Raw genomic sequence first — 12726 nt, 5'->3', positions numbered from 1 at the left:
TTATGGTGGCTGTATGCTGTGAACCTTATATCTGATAAGTGCCATAATATTAAAAAAGGTTGGTTTTCTAAGAATGATTATCTGTTCAATGTATTGAATGGTTCATCATGGCTTCTGCATATATATATATATGTATGTGTATATATATGTATATTCATATCTACTGGTGCCCTGGTCATTCAGTATCAGAATACTTAAAACACCATTGAGACTTACTTCTTAATGACTGCCTTCATTTTTCGTGAGGTACATGAGGTTTTCTTTAAGACTTGGGTTCATCTCTATATTGTTACCTGATTACCTGGGCTGTGATAACTGGTTTTCTTTAACATATCTCCAACAGTTGACCAAAAGGGGGTGCTAATAGATCAAACAGTCAGATACGTTACATAAAGAGGTTAAGGAGCCTTTTTTTGTGTGCAATGAATTAAATTTCAGCTACTGAATTAGATCACGTAAATACAAGTTTTCGCATCTGGGTGTTGTGTAAGATGCCAATTACAGCATTGCTCTTCGTGAAAAGCAAATTCATGCCTTGTAAATATGGCTGCTTCTCATCTTCCACTGGGCTCGTGGGGATTCTTCATGACATTTCCAAAGGCTTTATGGCAGGCATTCTCTTTTGTAAGACTTCCATTTATTTTTCTGTTCATGCAGTTAAAAAGCAAAAGTATATGGCGGTTAACCACAGGTTATTTAGCAGATATTCAAGAAGTTCAAATATGTTGAATTTTAGAGATTGAATACTGATATCCAAAAATACGAAGATAATACCTTAATATTCTTCATCGTGATACCAGAGAAGACTTTGTTGTCCATTTTTTCACAGTTGGTTTCCCTAATAGGACTGGTTAATGGTGTCAGCAGAGCTAGGGCTGCTAATGTAAGAAGGGAAGAGAAGATGTAAGTATGTCCCCTGCACCAAGGAGCTTTGCAATGTCCTTATCCCACAGTGCGATAACATGGTCAGGAGTGTCAATATCATAGTGAAGACTGGAGAATGGCTGCTCCCTCAATTTGTGTAGCAGAGATGTGGAACCCATTTGTGACTTTCCTGGAATAGCAGATGATGTTGGAGGGGGAGTGCACGCTTCCCTTGAAAGAAACGTGATTAGATGATCACAGCATTTGTTTTTCCAGGATACGTGATACCTGTAGAAATTTTTCAACTCTACAAATTCACATTTTCACTAGTAGTCATCAGTAATTCGTTCTGTATTACTGAGTTAATATAAGAGTTTTTTTACAAGTATTTAATAAGACCATAAGACCATGTAATGTAGTCTTTGCCAAATTTCTGCTTCTGCCTCTCTACACAGTATAAAAGACATTTAGACTTACTGTGAGAGTCTTAAAATAACAGATTGTAGCCAGAACCTGGTGTAGATGCTATGTTCAGGTCTATAATGCCTCTCTAAAGAACTGTGTACTGTGGAAGAAAAGGAACCTTCACCTTTTTAAGATTCTGAACACTGAAACCAAAAAAGATCATTAAAGGGTATAAAGCAGATACTAAAGCAGAGTTCATCCTGAAGATGGACTATAATCAGTCATATTGATGGTAAAGACAAAATTGTGTTGTACAAAGTTACATTTTACGTGAACCACAGAAATTAGTATAATGAAATCATAATAAATGATAGAAATTATTAAATGGTAATAGGAGAAAATTATGATACAGGATCATAGAGATCAAGTTTAAAGGATTTAAATGCCCAACACAATGGCATCAAGTGGGGAGAAAATACCACCTCCGTAATTGCAAACCAAATGATAGTTTGAGCGGTGGTCTCTGTAGCCAGAGGAGCTGCTGTACATTCATGCCAAGTTATCCATGTTTGTGGAATCACAAAGACACCCCTGTATTTGCATGACAGACTAGCAGAGAGCAAAGAAGGAATCCTCCATTAAGAGAATGACTAAGGGGTTTGAGAGAGGGAGTATGCTTGGGACGGAGGAGTGTTACTCCAGATGCATATGAAGGAAGAAGTCCAGAAAGACAAACTTCAGCAAGAGCAGAATTTTGCTGTGTGAGCCCCTGTAGGCTAAGTGTGACATCTTCACCAGCCATATAGCCATGCCTCAGTGAAAGAAAAACTTTTTATGGACTAGAAGACCTTGTGAAGGGTTGGTTATAATCCGAGAAGCTGCAGATTGGATTAGCCTTACGTTAATGTGGAAAAGTATCTGCAAGATCATAAAGGACATAAAGGGTGACTTTTTAAACCTTAATTTTACTTTTGTCTACATAATTTTGAAGGATTTTTGTTTTAAAAGGCTTTTACACTTAAAAGCTTGTTTCCTCACCATGAGGGAGCTCACTAAAAGAAAAATGCTTGAGCAGATCCACAGCAGAGCTGTGGCCAGCTTGGAGTCTCGTCACACTTTGTTTGTTAGATAGTAACTGTGAAGGAAGTTTGTCTGATCTGTTTTGAATGGGACAATAATGAGCCTAGAAGGTAGTGGGGTTTGTTGTTGCTAGCTATTACGTTTAAAAATTTCTGTATAGTTTCTGAGCTTTAGAATTATATTGCTGGTCTAGTTATTATTAAAGTATTCTGTGTACAGTAATTTTAAATCAGTTTGATTAGTCCTGGAACAGGGTAAGAATTTGAAATTCCTGCTCTTAAGGCCTCCTCCCAAGATGTTTTGACAGGAAAAAAAACAAATGCAAAAGCAGTCAAAAAGAGGCAAAACAGGATGTGGACCCTATTGGTTACAAAGAGAAAGCAAGAAGACAGATTACCTTTCTGGAGGTCAGTAGTTGAAGAAAGGAAAAGAATCTTTTGAGATGGAGCCAGAGGATGTATGTTTTATACTTCTGCATGTTTTTCTGTTACAAAAGCTAGGTAAAGATGGAGGTGGATATGGACAGAGGCAAGTAAGTATTAGGAATTTTGTGAGAATTACTTTACTGTTGAGGACAGAATAAAAGGCTTAAATTGAATGGTCACTTCAGTGATTTAGATTGCATATTCATTTAATTTGAAGGTAAAATAAATGTTGTAAAGTTTATACAATTTTTAAGGGGAAACAGTGATGAAATGATAGTTGTCCTTGTGGGACCGTGAAAGAGGTGTTTCCTGGTTATCTCCTCAGTTAAGTGCCTGACATTAGGGACAAACGTGCAATGAAACCTGTTGAAAATTAAACAAGCACTCTGGGAATCAAGTAACACTTTCTGTTAACTTCTAAATAGTAGTATTTCAGATCACATGATATTTCAGAGCTGCTGGTGTTTCTAGGCTCCAGGTTACTTAGCTGTGAGAGATGCAACAAATATAAATATCAAGAGCCTGTCATCTTTAAAGCAAAACTTGTGGTTTATGTATTTTTATGCAGAAAGGCCTCCGTGGACTTAGGGTTCACATTCCTAGTCTAGTCCAGTTTTCAACCACTTTTCAAATCAGAAATTCTTAAGGATAGTATGTTCTTGCCAATTCATTGCAACCAGGGATGGACAGAAGGCTGAGCATTTAGGAAATGAACACATTGCAAATTCCAGTAACAGTTGGGTTTTTTTCCAGAGTGAGGTAGTCAAGAGAAATGGCTTTGAAAAATGATTAATAGAGGCAAAAGTTAGGTTTATTAAACCACCTGCTTGCTTTTGTAGTAGAAGAGCTAAAACATCATGAAAGCTGTGAGGTGTGATACCTTGCAATTTATCCCAGTTGACAGAGACATCTTGTGAAAAAGGGGGGGAAAAAAAAAAATCATCTCCCTTTGTATGCATTGTAGAGGCATCACAGAGAGAGATTCTGCCCACCCTTAATCTGGTAGAATTTTACCCTGCTCTTCCCTATTAACTATAATGGAATGGAATTGTTGGTTTTTGTTTTTTTTCCTTTTCCCCCTGCAAATATAGGTTACCCTATGAGTAGAATTCATTTTGGAAAGGAATGGCTTTTATACTTTTTGAAGCTGATGAATGCAAAATCCCCCACCCAAACAACCAAATTAAAACTGAATTGTGCTAAATTTTGTTCCAAGTTGTATGTATATTACATGAAAAAGTAGGATTCTGATCAGCATTATTACTTAAATTCTGGCATGCTCAAATCTTTACATATTCATCAGACAGAACAAGATTCAGAGGAATTCTTCATTCATACTTTAGATTATTTTCTACCCAGAAAGGACCAATTTGATTGCATAATCCAATGTCTTTCTTTGGCCATATATTAAGTAGTGTAGTGAACACTGTATCACATGAAGTTCGAAAATACCTGCAGAATACAACTGTTGATATTAAAATTACTGGAATGGGAGAGAAACTAATTTTCCTATCACAATGTTTTTGCCTTGTTTAAGTTTGGAAATTTTGTGGCTTCAACTACTTACCACAGGAACTCAAGTGTAATGCTGTTGTTCTGAAGGCTTTTAGCATAACTTCTCTCTTGGTGTGTTTTTGAATGAGGAACATATAGGAGCCATTTCTTGTAGCATACTGCAATATCTGTCTAGTCTGTTTTTATGATGTATTGTTTTACATGTACAAGTTAAAAAAAAAATGACAACTGTGTTGAGCCAGAAGCTGTCCGGGACAATGATTTTGAGCTAACAGAGTGAGTAGTTATCATTTGGATGTTTATAAAATTCCTGTGCTCCCTTGAACTTAAAAACTTCATCTTCTTTTTCAGAGCAGCCTTCCAGACAGATTTTGTCATTTTAAATAGGAATAGATGTGTCTGTCCATGTCAAAAAGTCGGATGATTCTATAAACTTCGTGCTTTGAGTTTGTTTTTCATGATGTGGAGGTTTTTTGAAGTTGTTATTGGCAGATGGAAGGTAATTTAGTAGAGTGTAATTTGTATTAGAAACACAGATTTGTGGGAATCTGCATTTGAAATATCACTGAACTGAACTTTGTTCCAGTTGTGTAGTTTTGTAAGATTCTTGTAGCTAATTTCAAATTCCTTTATAGTATAGGTTTTGCCTCCTAAAAACTTTAGCATGCTAATATTGTCTGAAAATTGAATGCTTGTTTAGTTAATATGTTAAATCCAATGCGGCTAGATTAATTAAATGATCAAGTTCATATCTTCAAATGCATTCTCATCAGAATCAACAAAAATTAGGGAGGGATTGGAGGTTAGAAGACATAGTAGATGCATTTGTTGTGGAGACTTTCTCCAGTCAGGTCTTCTATGTTTCCATGCGTGTAGAATGCAGTAGAAAGTACGCTCTTTTAATTTACATGTTTTGAATGATTGTGTGCAGGTTATCTGGTCCTGAAACACCTTTCACACTCTTGATTTTTTAACAGTTATAGTTTAAGTGGGGAAGGGTTAGTTTGCATAGTACTACAGATTTTCAGAAAGTCTTGGAATTTTGCTTTAAAAGATGTGGTGTTTTTAGAGGCACCTATGGATGGTTTCCTCAAAAATTAGGTAATTGTTACCAGTAGCATTAAGTTACTAGAAATATGGGTCTAAGTATCCCATAGGCAAAATTCTTGAAGTTCATTTGTATTTGCAAGCATGTCGGGCTTCCCAACTTCAGTAATCTCCTGAAGAACAGTTGAAACAAAAGTGGCTTAGTCCCTCTTCCTGTTCAGTTGCCTATATTCGTGCATTTTTGTGCCTTGTTTGTTTAAAATGACCTTAATTAAATGTGAAGCACATTATTAGCTCAGAGAATTGGGCTTTTTGGCTTGTTTCAGTTGCTGTTGCATTATTTTGCCAAAAGATAATTTGTACTAAAAGGGCCCAATCCTGACATTAGTGACATAATGCAAATTAAGGGCAAATTTTACTTCTCAATTCAGTGATGTGGAATTAGGTTCTATATTTCCATCTGAATCTTACAGGTTTAGTACTTATGCAAGAAGATTAATCATATTTCTGCAGCGTAAATAAGCTGACCCATACCAATTTAGAAATGAGGCAAAACAGTTGTGAGCTTTGCCCACTCGAAATAAGAAAATTTAGTTTTAATTATCTGCTTAGGGTTTGTTTAGTTGTTTTTTGTTGGGTTGGTTTATTTGTTTTAAATTTGTTAATATTCCATTGTTAAATTGTAGTACTGGTGCTTTACTATTGCAAATGGTTTTATGATTTTTTTCCTCTGATGCCATCATTTTAAGGATCAGAGTTCCAGAATGCTTGCAGCAGCCTTGTATTTTTCTGTCTGTTCGTGACAAACCAGCTACTGTACATTCATATAGAGCAGTACAGTCCTTGCCACTGGCAGTCTCTCTGTGACAGAGAGCCTGTAGGCTGACATAAAGTGCAGCCTGTTGTGAACTGCTAAGTGGGAGCCTGCCAAAAACTCAGCAGACAGAACTAATTGGGGAGAAAAAGGATTTTTGTGCCTTCATCTCTCCCTCTTCAATTTTTTTTACAAGACAGATATTGTTAAAGTAACTTGTTTATGTAAGATTTGTCTGCCTCTATTTTCTCATTGCATGAATCATTTTTTAACTTCAAGTCTCGCACCGCAGGTCACTGAGCACTTCCACATGGCGGCTGGCACAGGACCAAACTCGAGACACGCAACTCATCACAGTTGATGAAAAATTGGTAAGGGTTTTCTACCGCATATTGCTATGATACAGCCTTCAGGGTTATTTCTGCACAACAGGCAGTCAGTCTGGTATTCTGCGTTCTTCTAGGAAAGCTGTATAAATGTGAACTACAAAGCAACAATCCTTCATACGTTTTTGAAAGGGGAACATTAGTAAAACATAAGTATGTGAAGGAAATGTGGCATTCAAAGTGTTAAGCCATATAAAATGATGAGTACCTTGTTTATTATTATTATTATATTATGGCCAAGGACCAGTATAAACTGTAATTTATAACAGGCTTATTCTTTTTGAAATCTGGGTGTATTTTCATTGCAGTGAAATTACACAGTTTGCCAGCTTCCTGAAATTATCTTCATTAGGACCCATATTACTAAAGAAACTGTGTAAAGAAGCATCATGCAAGATTACTGTTACTGTGCACATATACTCTAGCTTTTGAATATGCATGAAGGTTAGATTACAGCTAGGAACAAATGCATGACATTCTTCTGCTAATCAGTAGCAGATCAGAAATTTGGCAATCTTTTCTTGTAAGTTCTTCCATAATGTGTGGTCTGTTACTCTAAATGCAACCTGACACTTATGTTTACATTATTCAATAGTATAATTTTTGTAGACTTCTGGGGGGGATGCGTCACAGCAGAAACATGCTTTTCATTGGTTTTCATATCGCTTTTGAATCTTCATGAAAAAAAATTCCCATCATACGTACCAGACACTTTGTATTGTGTATACTTTCTTGTATCCCTGAAGCTATAGTAACTACTTAAGACATACTTGGAGTTTGTATTAGGGAAAAAATTAATACTGTATTCTGGCAAACATTATTATCTTGCTAATCTAGTTGCATAACTTGGGATTCCTGAAATTTTATTTCATGTACTGGAGTTCATGAATCGCTATGTGAATAAGATTCACCAGGTTAATAGACTTTCATTTTCCTAAATAAGTTATGAATTGTGTTTGATTATTGTAGCACTGTTCTTTAACATTAAAAAAAAAAAATCTAAATAGAGTTTTTATAATGCCTGAATTTACAGTATCACATTGGCCTATTGTGACCTCAGGTGATGGATACGTAGCTCTGAAAGAGACTGCAGTGCAGAGACATACCCACAGAATAAGTACTCTTCTATCTTCCATTTTGTATTTAAATAGACATTATCCTAAGTTAGGGTTATGCATTAGCCTGTGTGTCTATGAGTGTTTATACTTCCAGTTGAATGAAAATGGTATTAATTTGAAGTACAGCTATTTATTCTATTCTCTTAATGTTAGTGTAAGGTAATTGTAAGTGAAGGGGTTATTTCTAGTGTCATTATATGTTCTCATCGTGTTGAAGATGCTCATATCATAGTGGCTGGGTTTTTGTTTTTTTGACATCTCATAGTAGCAGCCATTGAATAATTTTGTTTAATTTTGATACACTAGATAATGTATCTAGATGATTATTTTGTCCTCAGTCCTTGTAAAGCATTAGGTTAAATGTCAGACTGAAAAGTATTTTCCTGTGATATTGCGTTGTAGGTGTACATTCTAGATGCACATTTTTTTTTCTTTTTTTTCAAGATTGTTGTAGGGCCTGAAACAAAATTATGAAAAAATAGAATATTTTTTTTAAATTTTCTTTTGTAGATTTATTTAAGTTTTAGGAGAAGTTTCCATAATGCCGTAAAATATCCAGTAATTGATGTTCTGTTGGACAAAATGTTCTAATGGACAAAAATTTCTATTGCATTACCAAGGAAAACCTTCACAAAGGGATCTGATGTGGTTGTCAACTCTTTCAGGGTCAGAAGAAGTTCTCTAGACACCTGTTAAACCTCATGGAAAAGTAGGGTACTGTATTAATTTATTGTAGATTATTGCAGTATATTTCCTAATTTTAAGTAGGATTATGTACAACCCATTAAAACTAACTTAACACATTACACGAATCTTCTGGGTTTTAAATAATTTTGCTAAGCATAATGAAATTATTATTTCCATGCAAATTTTATTCAAACTGTATTCCAGAAGTTGATGCTTTTCATTAAAAAAGACCCCTCCTCTCATGTTACCGCCAAATATATACATATTATTGTTAGAAATCTTTAAATCGTATTTTGATGTATTTGTTGGTTTTATCATACTTTTTTTTTTGTCTTGTTTTTGTTTTTTGTTTTTTTAGTTGAAAAGCTTGATAGTTTTTACGTGCCTGTGAGAAAGAATCAAGAACGGGCGGAAAATGGGATGTGGTTATTTTTGTTTGCCTTACTCCTCATTTAACTTACTTTGAATTTGAATTCTTGTGAGTTGATGTAGTCTACAAGGCTAGTAGAGTACCACTGTGGTTCTTGAAAACTTTTAACTGTATACTGTAGTCAAATTAATCTGTCCATTTCCAGTGCTTTTGTTGACCTTGTATTCCTGTGTGTACTTGCATATGCTAGAAGTTGATCAACAGGGATTCCTTGGAATTATTTGGAATCCCATTTGATTCTGTAAGTACTGAATTGTTCCTGGTCTTGGAAAACACAGATGAAATAGAAGAGGGAAAAGCATCCTGCCAGTGAATTATTAAGCAGTAGTCGGGTCACCTTCTTACTGCAGGCCAGCATGTGTTGAATACCACAGAAAAATGAGTTCTAAAGAAATAGTAGAAAATACGGTAGTTTAGACTACATTCATTTTTCATATTAGAAAAAAGTGGGACTCTTAAATGTAAAAGGAGTTAAATGCTCAGCTTCTATAGAGCACATCCAGTAAATTATCTTTGCCTCAGTTACTAGCTGTTTTCAGTGAATAATGAATAAAACAACTTTTAAGAAACAGTTAAGAAGAAAATAACATACAAAATGAACAAAGCTGAACAGAAATTTAGTTCTTGCATCACATTTTGAATCTCTGGCCACCAATTAGGTCATATTCCAAGAGTCTGGACAAATAGCTGTGTGAAAAGTAGTCTCTCAAGACTCTGGTTGCATTAGGAAATTTGGGCTATAGAGGACAAAGGTTGTCGGCAGCAAATCTCCCTCAGGTAATGTTCCAAATTATTTAACTGTTTGTGTGTGTTGAATAACATATCTTCCATCATCATTATATAAAGCTTTAGTGTCTTTGCCTAAAATGGGCTTTGAACTGTCTTAAACGACTGCGATTTGTTTCGTTTTTTTTAAGTAGGCTGCATCAATACTGTTTGTTGTAGCTAAAAGTTGTCCAGTTCAGCATGTCTGCTTTAAGCAGGCTTCCCGGACAGTGCTGGTGACACTACATTGTGGGTGTCTAGCCTGGAGTTCCTACTGGCTAGGTGCTTTTGTGAAAGTTGCTGTCTGCAGTTGGAAGGTACCTCCAAGAATTTGCCAGTAAAAGGGCTTTTGTAGTGATTAAATGGTAGCGTGTTTCAAAATTAAAATAACTGCCAGAAAATAGCCTTTGTATCTCTAAAGCAGAATATTCCACTGATAATGTATATGCTGTAGCTCAAAGCAAAAATTATTGCAAGAGTCGTCGTAGGGTTTGGTCACTGGGGAGATGCTAGAAACATTGTGGAACTGTGGTTAAGGATCAGCTATTAGTTGCAGCCATCTCACAGATGTTTTTATTCTGTGTCAGGCCAAGATAAAATAGGGTAAGTTGCTACACAGAATTATGCATTTAAGAGCAGCGCTATCAAGTGCAATTGAAATAGTATTAAAGTAGTTTTTGCAGCATTATGAGAACATGTGTGGATGGACTCTTATTACAGGCATGACAGACTAACTACAAAGATGCTATTGACATTTCAGCGCCTGTCCTGAAACTGTTTTGTCTATACTGTTAATTAACCCTCTTTTTTTTTCAGTAATGGTTCAGAAGTCCCTATACTGAACCTCAGCAGAGGGCCAGTTTCCTTCTGATTGTAGACAAGCTCTGTATAACTCAATAAAGGTAACTGGCATAGACCAGACTGAGCGCACGAGATCTGAACCCCTTTTTGAGGATGAGCAGCTCATACTTTTCAGATAATGTTCAAGAGGAGGAATAAATACTGTATACTGCAGCAGACTAGGCCAAAGCAGAATAAGTGGACTGAGTGGTTGTGAGAAAGGCTGTGGATGTTGTTTACCTTAACTGTAGTAAAGCCTTTGATACCATTTCTTACAGCATTCTCCTGGAGAAACTGGCGGCAGCCAGTTGGCCTCCATGGGTGTCACTATTTGCTGGGTAAAAACCTGGGTGAATGGGCAGGCCCAAAGAGTTCTGGTGAATGGAGTTAAATCCAGTTGGCAGCTGGTCACAAGTGGTCTTCCCCAGGGCTCATTATTGGGCCACTTCTGTTTAGTGTCTTTATCAATGACTTGGATGAGGGAATCAAGTGAACCCTCTGTAAGTTTGCAGATGATGCAAAGTTGGGTGGTAGCACTGATGTGCTGGAGGGTAGGAAGGCTCTGCAGAGGGATCTGGACAGGCTGGATCGATGGGCTGTGGCCAGTTGCATGAGGTTCAACAAGACAAAGTGCTGGGTCCTGTACTTGGGCCATAACAACCCCATGCAGCGCTACAGGCTTGGGGCAGAGTGGCTGGAAAGTTGCTCAGCAGAAAAGGACCGGGGGGTGCTGATTGATGGAGCTGAACATGAGCAGGCAACCAAGAAGGCCAACAGCATCCTCGCCTGTATCAGCAATAGTGTGGCAGCAGGGCCAGGGCAGTGATCATCCCCCTGTACTGGGCACTGGTGAGGCCGCACCTCGAATCCTGTGTTCAGTTCTGGGCCCCTCACTACAGGAGAGACATTGAGGTGCTGGAGCAGGGCCAGAGAAGGGCAATGGAGCTGGTGAGGGGTCTCGAGCACAACTGTGATGAGGAACGGCTGAGGGACCTGGGGTTGTTCAGTCTGGCAAAAAGGAGGCTGAGGGGGGAACTTTTTGCTCTCTATCTGGAAGGAGGTTGTAGCAAGATGGGTGTCGGACTCTTCACCCAAGTAACAAGTGATAGGGTGAAAGGAAATGGGTTGCATATTAGGAAAAAATTTTCACCGGAAAGGTTGTCAAGAATTGGACCAGGCTGCCCAGGGAAGTCGCCATCTCCGGAAGTATTTAAAAGATGTGTAGACATAACGCTTAGGAACATGATTTAGTGGTGGACTTGGAAGTGCTAGGTAGACTCAATGATGTTAAAGGTAGACTTGATGTTAAAGGTCTTTTCCAACCGAAATGATTCTGTGATTCTTACAACTACTGCGAAATTGGTATTGGAATCTTAGCAGCTTCCTCTTGGCTCTTCAGAAGTAGTAGTTAATGTCTGTTGTATTTATTACTAGATAATTCAGGAATATCAGTGTGTATTAGGATTCTCAGAATGTGAACCTCCAGCAAAAAGGTTGCAGAAACATTCCAGTCCATTTTTTCTAGAAGACTGCATTATTAGCAAACATCACACGGTGTTTTCAGGATTGAGTCATAATTTGTTCACTATCCAAATCTCAACTTTGGCTAGGCTTAGAAATCAGTGAAATTGTATAATCTTTGTTTGATTAGAGAAGCATAAACTTTACTATAATAAACAGTGATAATACTGCAGCTCAAAATAAAATACACAAACAAGTGAAAAATAGCCTGGAATGATGAAACTTCCTCAAATCTCTATCTGATAGTCTACAGTGCTCTGAAACAAAGGACATCACAAATGAAGTTTTAACATGTTTTTTAAAGTGTCATCATTCCTAATGGCCTTTCCCAAGAACTGAGAGTATGTAATTTACTTTTACTCTGAAAACCAAAGCAGTAATGTGTCACAAAATTACGTGTGAGACAGTGTGACATTGCATTTTAAAGACTGTGTATAGGAGCTGTTTTTGTAATTTGGTGAAGAGAAACACTTGGCAAAGAATGCATTTATTAAAGACAGGCTTACTAGATTTCCTTTTCTTGAAACTACTATACAGCCAAGAATTCTCCAAGCATTACCACTGTGTTAGATAATAAGGATATAGTGGATGTTCTGTGTTCTGGTTTGTCAAAATGCTGTTAACCCCTTGTGGGTTATTCCTTGAGGGTGAGTTCAAGATGTTCCTTAAGTAACTAAATGGGATAAAAAAATTTAGAATAATCTTTTCTTCGTTTAATCCACTCTAGTTGCAGTATTTATTCAAGTGGTTATGATAAAGGATTCAGTTCAGGACAGCATTCTTCTTCAGATGAGGAATGTAACTTACAAATTTTTGTGTGCCTTGTATG

General features: G+C 36.9%; 1 protein-coding gene across 2 annotated transcripts in view; it reads left to right on the top strand.

The window, feature by feature from the left end:
- NDUFS4 (NADH:ubiquinone oxidoreductase subunit S4) overlaps positions 1-12726 on the top strand; it is a 49114-nt gene that overhangs the window by 15626 nt on the left and 20762 nt on the right. For both annotated transcript variants that reach the window (XM_030511775.1, XM_030511776.1), the window contains exon 2: positions 6443-6521. In XM_030511775.1, coding sequence (XP_030367635.1) covers positions 6443-6521 — 79 coding nt within the window. The remainder of the gene's footprint in view (positions 1-6442; positions 6522-12726) is intronic.

Source organism: Strigops habroptila, chromosome Z, assembly GCF_004027225.2.
Source record: "Strigops habroptila isolate Jane chromosome Z, bStrHab1.2.pri, whole genome shotgun sequence".
NCBI lineage: Eukaryota > Metazoa > Chordata > Aves > Psittaciformes > Psittacidae > Strigops > Strigops habroptila.
Note: the sequence above shows the minus strand (reverse complement) of the source record. Positions and strands in the feature narration are given on the sequence as shown.